We start from the raw sequence: 15,121 nt of genomic DNA, 5'->3' as shown, positions 1-15,121 counted from the left end.
AAATTTGGTTTGGTTTAAATTTAAAATGTTAGTTTGGTAATGGTGCTCTAGATTTAAGTAGATATCTGCTTTTTATTAAAAAATTTTGGTTTTTCTACCCCAGTCTAAAACTTAATATATCTTGTATTTTTTTCGTGTTCAACGTTCTTTATTTTTTTTACTTTTAAACAGTGTTGTTGCTGATGTATCTTGGCGTAGCATACTAATATGGTTACGTCATATAATGGTACAAACTTAGTTTAAATTAATCCAGGTGAAATTTAACAGCAATTTATTTATTTTTATCTAATGGAAAACAATAATGATCAAATTAGTGGTAGAGGTTTATTCGTATTGCCATATATTTTGTTTATATATTTTATAGAAAAAGGTTATTTATGTACACGTTATTTCTCTTACTAAAAACAAGAAAATATATTTTTACTCGAATTTTAAATGTTATAAATTTTAAATCAAAGACCAATAAAGAACGTGTGAATTTTTAAATCAAAGTAAAAAAAAATTATTGTGATTTTAACACTGCAATTATGTGTAATGTGATTCCGTTTTAATCAATCTGTAAATTATTTAATTAATAAAACTATAAAGCGAATTATGCATTTTTGTTGGTTAAAATAGTTAGTATAGCATTTATTTTTATTTATGCAAGTTAAAACCAAAAAAAAACTGAAGCGAGGATAACTATTTTTGCCTTTGGCGCGAAAAGCACTCATGCTTATCGTTTTCGCGCGAAGCATACTTAACTTTTTGTTCACGTTTTTCTTTGGTTTTAACGTGTATTTTTACGTCAAAGTTATTTATAAAAATAAAAGGGATACATAATAGAGCAGTTGTGATTAACCTAAAGTTATAGGGTATATAAACAACAAACGATTTGCCAAGAATTTGTCAACTTTATAAAACTACAGAAAAAGAGAAACCATAAAAATGGACGTAAGTTGTATTTACTTCAAGCAGTCAATCGCGCAAGTTATAGAAATAAAATATTTTTAAGCATGTTTAATGTGTATTTAATTTCGTGGTATTCAAGTTGGCTGTCAGTTTAATTTTCTTTTTTTTAGGGAAAATACCAAAATTTATTAGTCAGTATAATGGGGCATTATTTTTTTCATGTTTTTAATTTTAGGACAGTGACATTGGTCGCGAACCCACTAGTCCAAGCAATCGAGCTCCATTTGCATCCAGTCCTGGAAGAGACGATGATGATCTTCCCCCGTTCCAAGATGAAAGTGAGGCTGATGCTCTTTTAGGAAACATGGGAGGAGTAGAAGAGGAAGATGAAAATGGGGAAGAGCTGTTCGGAGATCGACTGGAAAGGTAAAGCATTTATCTGAAAATAAAAAAAATAATTTAACGATATTGTTTATACCAAATTTTTATCAAACAGGGATTACCGGCCGATCCCACAGCTGGATGTTTATGATGCAAATGCACTCGATGATGAGGAGTACGAAGCTTTATCCCCATCAGCACGTGCAGAGGTGGATCGGATGTTGAGAAAGCGAGATCAGGAAGAAGCTCTTGGGCAAGGAAGAATGAGACCTGGGCTGTTATATGGTTAGTGCTGTGCTGTTTAATTTTAACTTTTTTTGTTGTATTTAGTTATAAAAAATGGTTTTTCGAAATTTTATTTTAAAAGCTATTATATATATATAAATAAATATTTTTTTTTAGAAAGTGATGATGAAGATGGTGAGAGACCTTCTAGAAGAAGAAGGATGCAAGAAAGAGCAGCAGAGGGAGGAGAGGATGAAGATGTGAGTTAATTAGTTGTGTTTTGTTTGCAATTATTATTACCATAACTTTATTAAATTTAGGTTTATTTTTATTGTTACTATCTTTTATTAACCTGAAATGCATAGGCAATTTTTACCTCAAATTCTTTTTTATTTTTGTCAAAAAATTGCAACATTTTATTTTTCGTTTGAAATTAAGAATAAAATACAAAAATATGTTTTTTAAACAGATGATAGAAAGTATAGAAAACTTAGAAGACACAAAAGGTCACACAGTGAAAGAGTGGGTGGCAATGCAGGCACCTCGATTGGAGATATTTAATCGTTTCAAAAACTTTCTGAGAACCACTGTTGACGCAAAAGGAAATAATATTTTTAAAGAAAAAATCAAACAAATGGTTGAAGGTAATTTTATTGTCAAAGTTAAACAATATTTTTGAGAATTACTTAGCCTACCAAATACTTATATATGTGTTTAAACTGTATGTTGGGTGCATTAACATAATGAATCATAGAGCCTGTATTAAAATTAAATGTTATTATGTATTAAAAATTAAAAAATTAATTACAGACAACAAAGAAAGTTTAATAGTGGATTACAACCTTTTGGCAAGTTCCCAAGAAGTATTAGCTTTTTTCTTACCAGAAGCACCTCTAGAAATGTTAGAAATATTTGACGAGGCAGCCAAAGGAGTTGTTTTATCCATGTACCCAAAATACGAAAATATTGCTAAAGAAATTCATGTTAGAATATCTGAGTTACCATTGATTGAAGATATAAGATCATTAAGGTAATTTTCATGCTCAAAAATCATGTAGAAAATATAACAACTTATGGTTGAAGTTACTTGTAAAAGTTGTTAAAGTTGTTTTTACGGGTACTATATTTTTTTAAAACTGTTTTGTGAAATAATTTTAAATATTTTCCTTAGGCAACTTCATTTAAATCAATTGATTCGAACCTCCGGTGTAATAACATGTTGCACAACAATTTTACCTCAGTTGAGATACGTGAAATATGATTGTCCGAAGTGTAACTACGTACTTGGTCCTTACTTTCAAAACCAAAACCAAGAAGTTCGACCAGGAGCTTGCCCAGGTTGGTTTATGTAACTAGTAGGTTTAACACTTCTTAAAATTTCTTTCTATGGCTTTGATTTTAATAACATAACCCGGCAGCGTGGTGTAGTGGTAAGGACACTTGCTACACCACACATGAGGTCGTGGGTTCAATCCCCACTGCTTTCATGCTGTAGCGATCTTGAGTAATATATAAATGGTATGAACTCCTGCTGAGCTAGCACTTAATCAGCAGCATAATTACCGGACAATTATATAATCTATAAAATCCCAAACTGCCACAGGCAACTCAAGACTGGGTCAAAGTAACTGATGTTACTCTATGTTTAAGTCGCGCATTCGACCTTCCCAGATCGAGGATAAAAATATATATATACAAAAAAAACATATATAAATTTTCTTTTAGAATGTCAAAGTTACGGTCCTTTTGAGATCAACATGGAACAAACTGTTTATCAAAACTATCAGCGAATATCTATCCAAGAAAGTCCGGGAAAGATCTCAGCTGGAAGACTTCCAAGATCAAAGGATGCAATCCTGTTGGCAGATCTTGTTGATACTTGTCATCCTGGAGATGAAATCGTAAGAATTATGATAAAAAATAATATTTTAATTAAACATGTAAAAAAAGTTAAAAAAATACAATATTATTGCGCAGATTACTTAGAATATGCCGTAAAGTTTTATGTCAATAATGAAAACACTATTGAACTTGAACATTTGACCTTAAAAATTAATTTTGCATAGTTTAGCTTAAGAGTAAAATTTTTAAGCGAAGTTTTACGTTAAATATTAACCAGTTGTCATTTGGTTGTAGTTATAAACACAAAAATAACCTACATAAACATTTTTTACAGAATTATATTCAAATTTTGATTTTTAGTTTAAACTTTAAATTGTTGTAATCTCTTTTTGCAGGAAATTACTGGAATATACAGCAACAATTATGACGGTTCCCTTAACACTAAAAATGGATTTCCAGTGTTTTCTACTGTAATAATGGCCAACTATATCGAAAAACATGATGATAAGTTAGCTGTATCTGCGTTATCTGATGAAGATGTTAGAACTGTTGTTGCGTTGTCTAAAGATGAAAGAATTGGGGAAAGAGTAAGATGATTTTATTCCGTATTTAGATAAAGATTGTTTTGTGATACTACACAACATTATATTTTTAATAGTAAACTTATTTGAAATTTTTTTAATTATAACTTACTCTAAATTTATTTTATACAAACCAATTTATTTAAAAATTTGTTTTTGTATTTTGGTAATATATATATACTTTAACCCAACACTCTTGAACATGCGATTTATTTTCAGATTATCCAAAGTGTTGCACCTTCTATTTATGGACATGAATATATCAAATACGCTATCGCACTTGCCATGTTTGGTGGAGTATCAAAAAATCCTGGTGGAAAACACAAGGTAAATTAGTCTAAATCTTAAGCTTACAGCCATTAAACTTTTCACATTTAAAGGTTGACTAAACATTTTTTTATGGTACTTTTTTATAACTATGCATATCAAATTTTCTGTAGTACCCTTAGCCTACAACTTCATTTAATTATAAATTAATTTTAATTTATACTAATGTTATTAGTTGCGTGGTGACATCAACATCTTAGCATGCGGAGATCCTGGAACAGCCAAGTCACAGTTCTTAAAATATGTTGAGAAAACTGCACACAGGGCAGTGTTCACAACTGGTCAAGGTGCTTCTGCTGTTGGTCTGACCGCTTATGTGCAGCGCCATCCAGTGACGAGGGAGTGGACATTAGAAGCGGGAGCTTTGGTGCTGGCGGACAAAGGAGTTTGTCTGATTGATGAATTTGACAAGGTGGATTAAATTAAACATACAAATATTGCCTTTTCACCATATAAATATTTAAAAAAAAGTTAGAAAAAACCTGATTAAGTAATTGCATTGTTAGATGAATGATGCAGACCGAACCAGTATTCACGAGGCTATGGAACAACAGAGTATATCTATTTCAAAAGCTGGAATAATTACTTCATTACAGGTTTGTATTACCCTTATGATTGTAAAGAAATAAATGTATAGTATTAAAAATAAAGATTTTGTACATTTTTTAAAATTCTGTGTAGTTGTTTTATTAGTGATTAAATGTTATTAAGGCACGATGTTCTGTGATTGCTGCAGCCAATCCAATTGGAGGAAGATACGATCCTTCTCTTACATTTGCTGATAATGTCGACCTATCCGAACCAATTCTTTCACGTTTTGATGTACTGTGTGTTGTTAAAGATACAGTAAGTGACAAAAAATCTTAAAATTTACTCAAATTTTTTATAAAAAACAACAATGTTAAAATACCAATAGCTGATTTATTTAGCTTTCAAAAGCATTTAATTTTTTAAGTTGGAATGTTTTTCTTTATTTTATTACTTTTATTTATTGTTTTTACGTGAAATAAATATATCTTTCTTATTAGGTGGATCCATTGAAAGATGAAATGCTTGCGAGGTTTGTTGTTCGAAGTCATCGCAAACATCATCCATCAGCCGCCGATGAGGAAAACGAACCAATCCCAGAGCTTAACCCAACTGATGTTGTTAAACTACCACAGGTAACTTTTTGTAGAAAATAATTTAATAATATTATTCAAGATTTTTTGTTTATTAGGCTGTTTTTTTTTGTGTATTAAAATGTGTACAAACGTACTTGTTATTTTGTACTAATGTTTTATTATTTTTCTTTTTGCAGGATTTACTAAAAAAATATATCATTTATGCCAAAGAAAAAGTACAACCTAAATTACACCAAATGGATCAAGACAAGGTAAATTTTGTACAAAAAAGTGCTTTTATAATACCAACTTTAAGTCATTTTCAATGAATTATGTTCTTTCTCATTTTGTTGTAATGTTAGGTTGCCAAAATGTACTCAGATCTGCGTAGAGAATCAATGGCTACAGGTAGCATACCAATCACAGTGCGTCACATTGAATCAATGATCAGACTAGCTGAGGCAAATGCTCGAATGCATTTACGTTCACATGTAAACAGTGAGGATGTGAATCAAGCTATTCGAATAATTTTGGAGAGTTTTGTCGAAACACAAAAGTTCAGCGTCATGAGAAGCATGAAGAAGGTAAAATTATTAAATTGCTTTTTATTTTTTTAAATTTTATTTGATTTTTTTAACTTATTTCATTCATTGTAGACCTTTTCTCGCTTTTTGAACTACAAAAAAGACAACAATGAGTTACTGTTGTTTATATTAAAACAACTAGTTGCAGACCAAACCAGATTTCAGCGCAACAGATTCGGTGATGTACAAGAAGAATATGCTCAAATTCAAGAAAAGGAACTTACTGAGAAGGTAAACAACAGTTTAGACCTAAATTTACTAAACTGAATTGTTTTTATTAGAAAGTCTATTTTTAGAACAATTTATAGGTAACATTTTTAATGTCATAAAATAGTTAATACTCTTATGTTAATTTGTTTTGCAGGCACGGGCAATCAGTATTCATAACCTTGCTGGGTTTTACCAAAGCGAACTATTTAAAGCGAATCGATTTTCCTACGATCAAAAGAAAAAAATTATTACTCAATTAGTTTAAAATTTGAAGTGGATTATCTATCTACCCTTGTTAAGTTGATTTACAAATGTGGTGCCACTTTTAAATTGGTTAACTTTAAATTGTGTTTGTTTATTTTCTTTAAATGTACTGCCATTTTGCTGTATATAAGTTTCTTAATCTTTTGTAAAATTATGTTAATATTTTGAATAAAAATTTCAAAAAAATCACCTCTTGTGGTATAGTAAAAAAATGATTTAAGCATTTGTGGATGCCATTAACATTTAATTTAATTTTCAAATTTTAACGGTTTTAGAAAAAACATTTAATATACAAACATGAATTTAACTATAATAAACAGATTTTTGTTTATATCTGTTGAAATTGCATAACTTCATTTACAAAAAAAAATTATTTATATAATATACAGTTTATTTAAGCATAATATTTTTTGTACATTTAAAATTATTAATAAGATGAATTTAATTAAGGCAAGAAAAAGATTATGTATTTCATTTTTACAAACAAAGGTATTTTTTGTACAAATATACTTTTAAATTAGTTAATCTTCTTTTGAGGTTTTCATAAAAAAATATACTTTTATTGCTAAGAAATACTAGTGCTATAAAAAAAGCTAAGTGAGGTAATTAAGCATCATAGGATATAATATGTTTGTGTATAAATTTCTGGCAAAATAGTAAAGATAAAATAGTACTGCAATATTAAATAAAAACCTGATTATATAATAGTGTGTGTATGATAAGACTATACAATTTTTTTTTGTTGTATATATGTCTTTATCCTCGATGTGGAAAAGTCGAATGTGCGACTTTAACATAGAGTAACATCAGTTACTCCGACCCCCCAATCTTGAGTTGCCTTTGGCAGTTTAGGATATTATAAATTATAATTACCCAATAGTTATACAGCCGATTAAGTGGGGGCTCAGCAGAAGTTCATAACATTTATAGCGCCTTACTCGAGGGCGCTACACTATGAGATCAGTGGGGATTGAACCTAAGACCTCATGTGTCGTATAGCAAGTGTTCTTACCACTACACCACGCTGTCGGTTCAACTTTAATGTTATTACACATTTTCAATAACAACTTCATAGTTTTCTGGGGGACAAGTAACACCGATCAACTTTTTCTCACTCAGCTTTGAAACTCCTTCAGGTAAGGAAAACTTGAATTTCTGGAGAATCCCGACAAAAAACACAAACAACTCTATTTTTGCAATTTCCATTCCTAAACATATTCGTCTGCCTCCTCCATATGGAAAAAATGCCTCCCTGTTCCCAACTTTTCCATCTTCATCCAAAAAATTGTTGGGATCAAACTCTTCTGGGTTTTGCCAATGTTCGGGTGAGTTATGTACAGATGGAAACCATGGAAATATTATTGTGTTTTTGGATATATTGTAACCTGCAATAGTTTCATCTTGTAGAGGTTTATGAGCAAGTCCTATAGGGGCTATTGTCGATTTTCTTTGAACTTCTAAAATAGTTGCATCGCAAAACGGAAGTTTTATACGATCACTGTAAGTCACCTTTCCATTTCCTATAACTGTATTTATCTCCTGACGACATTTATTTTGGATATCTGGGTAGTTTACCATGTAAAGTATAGCCCATCTTAAAGTAGTTGCTGTCGTCTCAGTGCCCGCTTGAAAAAAATCAATCAAAGACAATTTTAAGTCAACATATGTGAATGTATTACTGGAGTCTGTATTCATTTGGATTAGGTAGTGGTCTATGAAATCTTTTGGTGCATTTTTGTCCAAGTTTTGCTTGTGGTTTTCAATGTCTTTTTCAAAAAAATCATAAAAATGTTGATACGCAGTTTGCAGAATCTTGGCTTTCCATGAAACCCAGATTTTACCTAAACCAGGCCAAAGAATATACAATGCAGATAATCTATCATGGAAACCAAATGCTTTGAATACAGAGTGATTTAATTGAATTAGTTCGTTGAATTTATCATTATTGTAATCATAGCGATTTCCCATGCTTATTACTGAGATAATATTTAGAGAAGCAAAGTCGAGAACTTGGGCAGGGTTTATCAATAATTTTTGATCACAAAAGCCTTGCATAACTTCTTCAATATATGGAAGTTCATTTTCAATGTTGTTTTCTAAACCACTTTTATTTAAACCTAGTTTTTTAAGGGCCGTGTGAAATAATTTTCTATGTGCCGCCCACTTTGGCCCATAGGGTGCGAAAACTATGCCACCGTTTAAGCCTTTTTTAGCAACTTCTTGTAAACCACCTAAATATCTATCGGAAAATCTAGCCCCTCTGTCTCGATATACATCTTTAATCAAGTCATATCCAGAAAGAAAAACAAAATTCAAATTAAAAATATTAACTTGGTATATGTTGCCATATTTTTTTGCAAGTACTGGTATTTTATCATACAATACTGGAGTCATGTGCTTCACAAAACTTCCCAAAATTGGATATCCAGTTGGGCCAGGTGGGGCATTTTTTTGCTTAGAAGTCTTGTAAGTCAAATACACTAAATATCCAACAAAACCAGTTAAAAAGTATGCCAGTATTGTGTACATCTTATTAATTAAAAACAGAAAACTAAAAAACATTAAAATAACAGATATTATGAATGTTAAAGATGTATTTCATAGTCAACACTTGCTTGCATCTATCTTTTTCAGACTGTTTGTTGGTAAACAACTAAGATAGCATAAACGGTAACAATTTTGGGGTTTTACCTTAAAAAAATATTTACCTATATTTTTGCTAAAATTACGGGGTGTGGGTAAAACCCGGATATCCACGGATATTGATGGACATTTTTTTATCACGGATATTTTTGTGTCTATTGTTACGTAACAGTACTATATCACAGATATTTTTATATTGCCTACTATATAGTAAAACTATATCACGGATATTTTTATATCAGTTAATATATAGTAAAACTATATCACGGATATTTTTATATGGCCTACTATATAGTAAAACTATATCACGGATATTTTTATATCGGTAAATATATAGTTAAACTATATCACGGATATTTTTATATCAGTTATTATACAGTAAAACTGTATCACGGATATTTTTATATCGGTTATTATACAGTAAAACTGTATCACGGATATTTTTATATTGCCTACTATATAGTTAACAATCTAATTTACTTGAAATTCTCAAATTCGATCTTACGTTGTATTTTATTTTGCTTAAACTTTATAATTTTAAAGAAAGGGTAAAAATAGTTCAGTTGTTTTAAACTTTTTTGAATGGCACTACTTGTTAAACTACTTTTTTAATCTTATGTTTTACAGTTTTAAGTTACTTAACCAAACGGTGTAGTCACATTTTCCTACTGCTATGCAATTTTGCAATAATGTATTATTAGTAGCTTGAAGCCCTAAAGGTTAAACAGCTTTCATCTATCGACGATTAACTTTTTTTCGCTTAGCGTATGTTATGTTATACTTTCTTTTTCTCATAGTATCAACTGGCTTCTATTAGTAAATTTGCTTCGAAGTCTTTTTAAAAAAACGATTCATTTTTAAAAACACGACAAAAACGTGAAAACTTTAGTATATAGAATGATGTAATAAAAGTTATGTCAACGCAACTGTCGCAATTTCCGGATTTATTATTAAAAAAGGCTACGCGTGTTGTGTACTTATTGGATTATTGCCATTAAATTAAAAAATATGAAGCGAAGAGAGTAGATTCCGGAATAATTGCTGATCGCCTTTTTTCAAGTATTACCCAATATTACTGCATATTAGGATTGTCATTTATGCAAAAACCCTCCAACTTCAAATTGAACAAACCACTATTAAACAATATATTTTGTTTTGCAAATCCTTTGAAAGGGTAAAATTTGCGACTAAAGGCCCGTTCACACGGCGTACGCAACGCAACTTAACGTAATGCAAGATTGCGCAACCTTTTAAAATGAAGTGTCCTTCACTCGCACGAAATTTTGCGAAAGTTACGTGCGATTTCGAAAATTTTTGCTGGAGCAAAGTTTATGCAAGATTTCATAAGCGGTATACTTTTCCCTAGAACTCGTAAAGTTACATAACGCAACGCAACGTTACCCTGTCGTGTGAACAGGCCTTTAGTCGTAATCCGAAATTATTTAAGGATAAAGTAATGGTTTAATGACTCCATTGTTGATATGCTAATTATAGGTTATTCCCCGTATGATAGTTGTTTTGCTGATCTTTAGTTGGTCACGTGATTGATATTGCTTTGTTGCGAAACTGTAATACCGTTTCTGTTTACAAAAGAGGCAATGCAATCTAAACTGCTCTTATTCACATTTTGTATTAAAAATTGTAAGTTTTTGTTTTGCTGTGGGTTAGTTTATTGTTATTAAATAATTAGATAATAAAATTTTTAGATTTGGGTATAAAATTTAATAAAAAACATTCAAAAATGAATGCTTTTTTGTATTTGGTGTTTTTGTGTTGTTTGGCAAGTTTAACATCTTCACTGGTGCTGGACAAACCAAGTCTACATAGGTAAACTATTTTAAAATGTTATTTTGCTGTTACATAACAGTTTATTTCAAATTTGAATTAAAAAAATAGATTTATGTCCAATTTGTTTAAGTTACAATTTTTGCTGTTAATTTTAATTGTAATTTTTAAAGTTGAAATGACCATATAAAACTTAGAGTTTCTTTTTAATTATTACTAATGATTTAAATCGATAAGTAAGTTATAATAAGATATATATCTGTTAATAAGTTAAAGCATATTTTATAACAAAGCCTGCAAGTCAGCAAGTTAGAACCGGCAGCGTGGTGTAGTGGTAAGAACACTTGCTACACCACACATGGGGTCGTGGGTTCAATCCCCACTGATCTCATGCTGTAGCGCACTTGAGTAAGGCGCTATAAACGGTATGAACTCCTGCTGAGCCAGCACTTAATCAGCAGCATAATTACCAGGCAATTATAGTCTCTATAATATTCCAAACTGCTACAGGCAACTCGAGACTGGGTCGGAGTAACTGATGTTACTCTATGTTTAAGTCGCGCATTCGACTTTCCCACATCGAGGATAAAGATATATACAAAAAAAAAAAAAAAAAAAAAAAGTTCATGTGCCTGATTTGGTAAATTATTATTTTATTAATAAATTGACTATTTTATGTGTTTTAGAGAAAACATAAAAGATGAGAAAAAACCTTCAAGAGAAAATGTTGTTTATAATGCAACTTGGGCATCCTTGGATTCCAGGCCATTGCCAGGGTGGTATGATTTTAGCAAACTAGGAATTTTTATTCATTGGGGAGTTTTTTCAGGTTTGGAACAAAAACATTTGAATTTTTAATGTAACTTTCTTTGTAGGCTCCCGCAATAAAAATGCATATATATATATATAATATAAAGTTGTATATAAAGTTTTATTTTTATCGATAAAAAAAATTTAAATATAATAAAAAACTAAAATGTTCAAACTGCTCCAATTAAATAAAATTTTGTTAAATTTAGTACCAAGTTTTGGTCAGAGTCCAGCTTGGGGTTGGTATTACTGGAAGACAAGTGGTTCGCCAGCATGGGCGGAATTTATGGCAAAAAATTACAAACCACATTTTAGTTATGCCGACTTTGCAAAGGACTTTACCGCTGAGTTTTATGAACCCAAAGAATGGGCCGATTTGTTTAAATGTATGAATGGCTATAACCTATTTTTAGTGAAGGCCTATTTTATTTTTAATTTTAGACTTTATTAAATATTTTTTATTCTCTGTCTAACTTTAAAAGTTTATAAGTATATATATATTCCTTGCTGTCGTTATTTAATAATAATCTAAATTTGATAATATTTCTTTTAAGTTATCATATTTTATTTAAAAGCTTCTGGGGCAAGGTATGCAGTGTTAACGTCAAAACACCACGAAGGATTTTGTAACTGGCCTACAAACCATTCATGGAACTGGAATTCAATGGCTGTTGGTCCACACAGAGATTTAGTTGGTGATTTTGCCAAAGCTATTAAAAACGAGTAAGTTTAAGACAGCATATGCTTGATTTTTTTAACTTTACAGAATTGTATCACACATTTAAAATCCAATGAATGAATATTAACAATTGAATTTTTTGTTTGTATATATATATATATAACAGCAACAGCAAAAAAAGATATATATATCTTTATCGTCGATAAAGATATATATATCTTTATCGTCGATATGGAAAAGTCGAATGCGCGACTTAGACATAGAGTAACATCCGTTACCCCGACCCAGTCTCGAGTGACCTGTGGCATTTTTTAAGATAGACTATAACTGCCCAGTAAATATGCTGCTGATTAAGTGCTGGCTCAGCAGGAGTTGATGCTGTTTATAGCGCCTTACTTAAGGATTCTACAGCATGAGATCAGTGGGGATTGAACCCACGACCTCGTGGTGGTGTAGCAAGTGTTTTTACCACTACACCACATGTTTTTAAATCACAGGTTTTTTTGTAACTAGTTTGGGCTCTAAAATACTATAACAACACTATTTTTTTTAATTTTATGTTGTTACATACATTAATTTACGTTATTACTTTAGATCTGATTTACATTTTGGCCTATATCATTCCCTGTACGAATGGTACAACTCGTTATATCTTCAAGATAAAGCCAACAACTTTCAGACCAACAAGTTTGTCATGCAAAAAACATTACCTGAATTATATGAAATTGTAAATACTTATGAGCCAGAATTATTATGGTCAGATGGCCAGTGGGAAGCAGAGAGTTGGTATTGGAATAGTACAATCTTTCTGGCTTGGTTATACAATGAAAGCCCAGTCAAGGTAAATTGGGTTGTTAATTGAAATTGCTTTACGTAAAACATTAACATATTTTTAAGTACATTAAAATAAGTAACTGATTAGCAACTTAATTTGCCCTGATAAGTTTGTCAATATTTATACTGCTATTTAATCATTTTTAAACTCAATTGTATATTTATTTCATACCATACCTTTTTTAATTGTATTTTTTGTTATATTTGTTACATTCATTATTTTACTTTCATTATTTTATTTAAAGGATATAGTGGTAACAAACGATCGCTGGGGCAAAAATACCCCATGCAAACATGGCGGGTACTTCACATGCAACGATCGCTATAATCCTGGATTTGCCCCAAGTTATAAATGGGAGAATGCAATGACCTTAAACAAGTTGTCATGGAGTTGGAGAAGAGACACTGATATATCGCAGTTTTTAACAACCAAAGAGATGCTAGTGGTAAGATAATTAATTTGTATAATTTCGTCCACTTCAAAGTTTTATTTTTTGTGAACTTTCCTATGTGTTTAACTATAGTTACATAAATATATATATATATAACATAACTAATATTTTTGTTTCATAAAATCTCCCATTCTAACTTTTTGTTTTCAAATTAATTTTACTTTATTTTCAAATTGTTATCTTAGCATGTTTTAAAATGCATTATAATAAAAAATTTCAATTAAACAATATTACGTAAAAGTTAAATTATTGTATTTTTAGACGTTTGTTGAAACCGTAAGTTGTGGTGGAAATATGCTGATGAATGTTGGCCCAACCAAAGCAGGTGTCATCAACCCAATACTACAGGTATATATTTAAACTTTTTAAAATATAAAATTATTACTATTAAAAAATTTATTAATGACTAAAAATTTAATATCTTTTTACTATTAGGAAAGATTGCAAGAAATGGGAAAATGGATGGCTGTTAATGGGTATGCAATTTATGGCACCACACCTTGGCGTGTACAGAAAGATCCATCCACTACTGGTTGTTGGTATTCACAACAAACCAGCAAAACTGCGTTTGATGAAGCCCAACGCCTGACCAAAAATCTAAGAGCTAATTGGAATATAAGGCAAAAACGATTGCATGTTAATGATAGCAAAGTGTAAGTGTAACAACATTTTTTTGTAAATAAAATTTTATGGTTTACGTAATCCCATTTATTATAATGTGTTTTAATGCAGGACACTTCTAAATGAAAATCGTGAATTCCCTGCATTCGAATCTACCACTGTATTTGTGTATGTTACTGATTGGCCAGAATCCAATATATTGCTACTTAATGAACCGACAAATTCAACATCCACATCAAGTGTGAAGATGGTAGGTTTGGAAGAGTTTGGTGAGTTGAGTTGGGCTAGTATTTTACCTAAAGGCATTGCTGTGGAAATGCCAATTGTGCCTATTTCAAAGTTGCCACACACTCTTGTGTGGACCCTTGCCCTTACAGGTTTTGAATAAGTTTAAAGTGAAACTAACTTTGTTGGTCGACTTAATCATGATTGTTAGTTTATCATACCTAATAAGAAATTATTACTGATTTGTAAATAAATATATCTGGCTTTTGATTGCTGAATAATAATAGATCAATCATGTTATTATTTCAAGTTTGTTTTGTTATGCAATTATGCTAAAGTTCAAGTAAATGTTTGATATATTTTTAAAAATCGCAGAATTTCATATAAATAGATGTAATCAAATGTATTGCAGTTTCTTACAGATCATTAAAGCATTTTATTATTTGTGCAATATATACATATGAAATTATTGATAAGATAAATGTAATTAAAGCAGTAAATACAATATATATTCGAGTTCCTATAATAAACAATGCAGAAAAAATTAACAATTTCAATTTAAAAAAAAAAAGTTTTTTTAAACAAATTTCATTTTTTAATTTATAATTTTTCTAACAAGGTATACAAAAAAAAATTTACAAAAAATTGTTATGTTGCTAAGTAA

The 15,121-nt window shown here is 30.3% G+C and overlaps 3 protein-coding genes across 3 annotated transcripts; 2 read left to right on the top strand and 1 right to left on the bottom strand.

The window, feature by feature from the left end:
* The first annotated feature begins 800 nt into the window (after positions 1-800).
* On the top strand, positions 801-6,540 carry LOC145764031 (DNA replication licensing factor mcm2-like). Its single transcript, XM_082575598.1, has 18 exons — positions 801-933; positions 1,127-1,317; positions 1,388-1,557; positions 1,675-1,757; positions 1,967-2,141; positions 2,308-2,527; positions 2,669-2,835; positions 3,223-3,398; positions 3,735-3,926; positions 4,140-4,247; positions 4,423-4,659; positions 4,754-4,843; positions 4,959-5,093; positions 5,276-5,410; positions 5,548-5,622; positions 5,713-5,934; positions 6,007-6,165; positions 6,299-6,540. The coding sequence occupies exons 1-18, from the start codon at positions 928-930 to the stop codon at positions 6,407-6,409; spliced, it is 2,652 nt and encodes an 883-aa protein (XP_082431724.1). The 5' UTR covers positions 801-927; the 3' UTR covers positions 6,410-6,540.
* Positions 6,541-6,868: 328 nt separating this feature from the next.
* Positions 6,869-8,947, bottom strand: LOC145752255 (cytochrome P450 2U1-like). Its single transcript, XM_082568513.1, has one exon. The coding sequence runs from the start codon at positions 8,935-8,937 to the stop codon at positions 7,456-7,458; it is 1,482 nt and encodes a 493-aa protein (XP_082424639.1). The 5' UTR covers positions 8,938-8,947; the 3' UTR covers positions 6,869-7,455.
* A 1,789-nt stretch (positions 8,948-10,736) lies between these two features.
* On the top strand, positions 10,737-15,039 carry LOC145740756 (alpha-L-fucosidase-like). The gene is made up of 9 exons (XM_082558595.1): positions 10,737-10,878; positions 11,523-11,665; positions 11,856-12,032; positions 12,222-12,369; positions 12,920-13,166; positions 13,405-13,605; positions 13,873-13,959; positions 14,047-14,264; positions 14,344-15,039. Exons 1-9 carry the CDS (start codon positions 10,793-10,795, stop codon positions 14,618-14,620), a joined length of 1,584 nt encoding a protein of 527 aa, XP_082414721.1. The 5' UTR covers positions 10,737-10,792; the 3' UTR covers positions 14,621-15,039.
* Positions 15,040-15,121: the final 82 nt, after the last annotated feature.

Source organism: Corella eumyota, chromosome 1 (genome assembly GCF_963082875.1).
Source record: "Corella eumyota chromosome 1, kaCorEumy4.1, whole genome shotgun sequence".
Classification (NCBI taxonomy): domain Eukaryota; kingdom Metazoa; phylum Chordata; class Ascidiacea; order Phlebobranchia; family Corellidae; genus Corella; species Corella eumyota.
The sequence above is the reverse complement of the archived record's forward strand: the minus strand, read 5'-3'. Positions and strand labels throughout refer to the sequence as shown.

What these genes read in the sequence shown, in the direction of transcription:
- LOC145740756 (XM_082558595.1), top strand. Translation starts at nt 10,793, where the DNA reads ATGAATGCTTTTTTGTATTTGGTGTTTTTGTGTTGTTTGGCAAGTTTA. An exon ending in TCATTGGGGAGTTTTTTCAG is followed by an intron (nt 11,666 to 11,855) that starts GTTTGGAACAAA and finishes TGTTAAATTTAG; the next exon opens with TACCAAGTTTTGGTCAGAGT. An exon ending in TCATCAACCCAATACTACAG is followed by an intron (nt 13,960 to 14,046) that starts GTATATATTTAA and finishes TTTTACTATTAG; the next exon opens with GAAAGATTGCAAGAAATGGG.
- LOC145752255 (XM_082568513.1), bottom strand. Translation starts at nt 8,937, where the DNA reads ATGTACACAATACTGGCATACTTTTTAACTGGTTTTGTTGGATATTTA.
- LOC145764031 (XM_082575598.1), top strand. An exon ending in ATGAAAGAATTGGGGAAAGA is followed by an intron (nt 3,927 to 4,139) that starts GTAAGATGATTT and finishes ATTTATTTTCAG; the next exon opens with ATTATCCAAAGTGTTGCACC. An exon ending in TGTGTGTTGTTAAAGATACA is followed by an intron (nt 5,094 to 5,275) that starts GTAAGTGACAAA and finishes CTTTCTTATTAG; the next exon opens with GTGGATCCATTGAAAGATGA.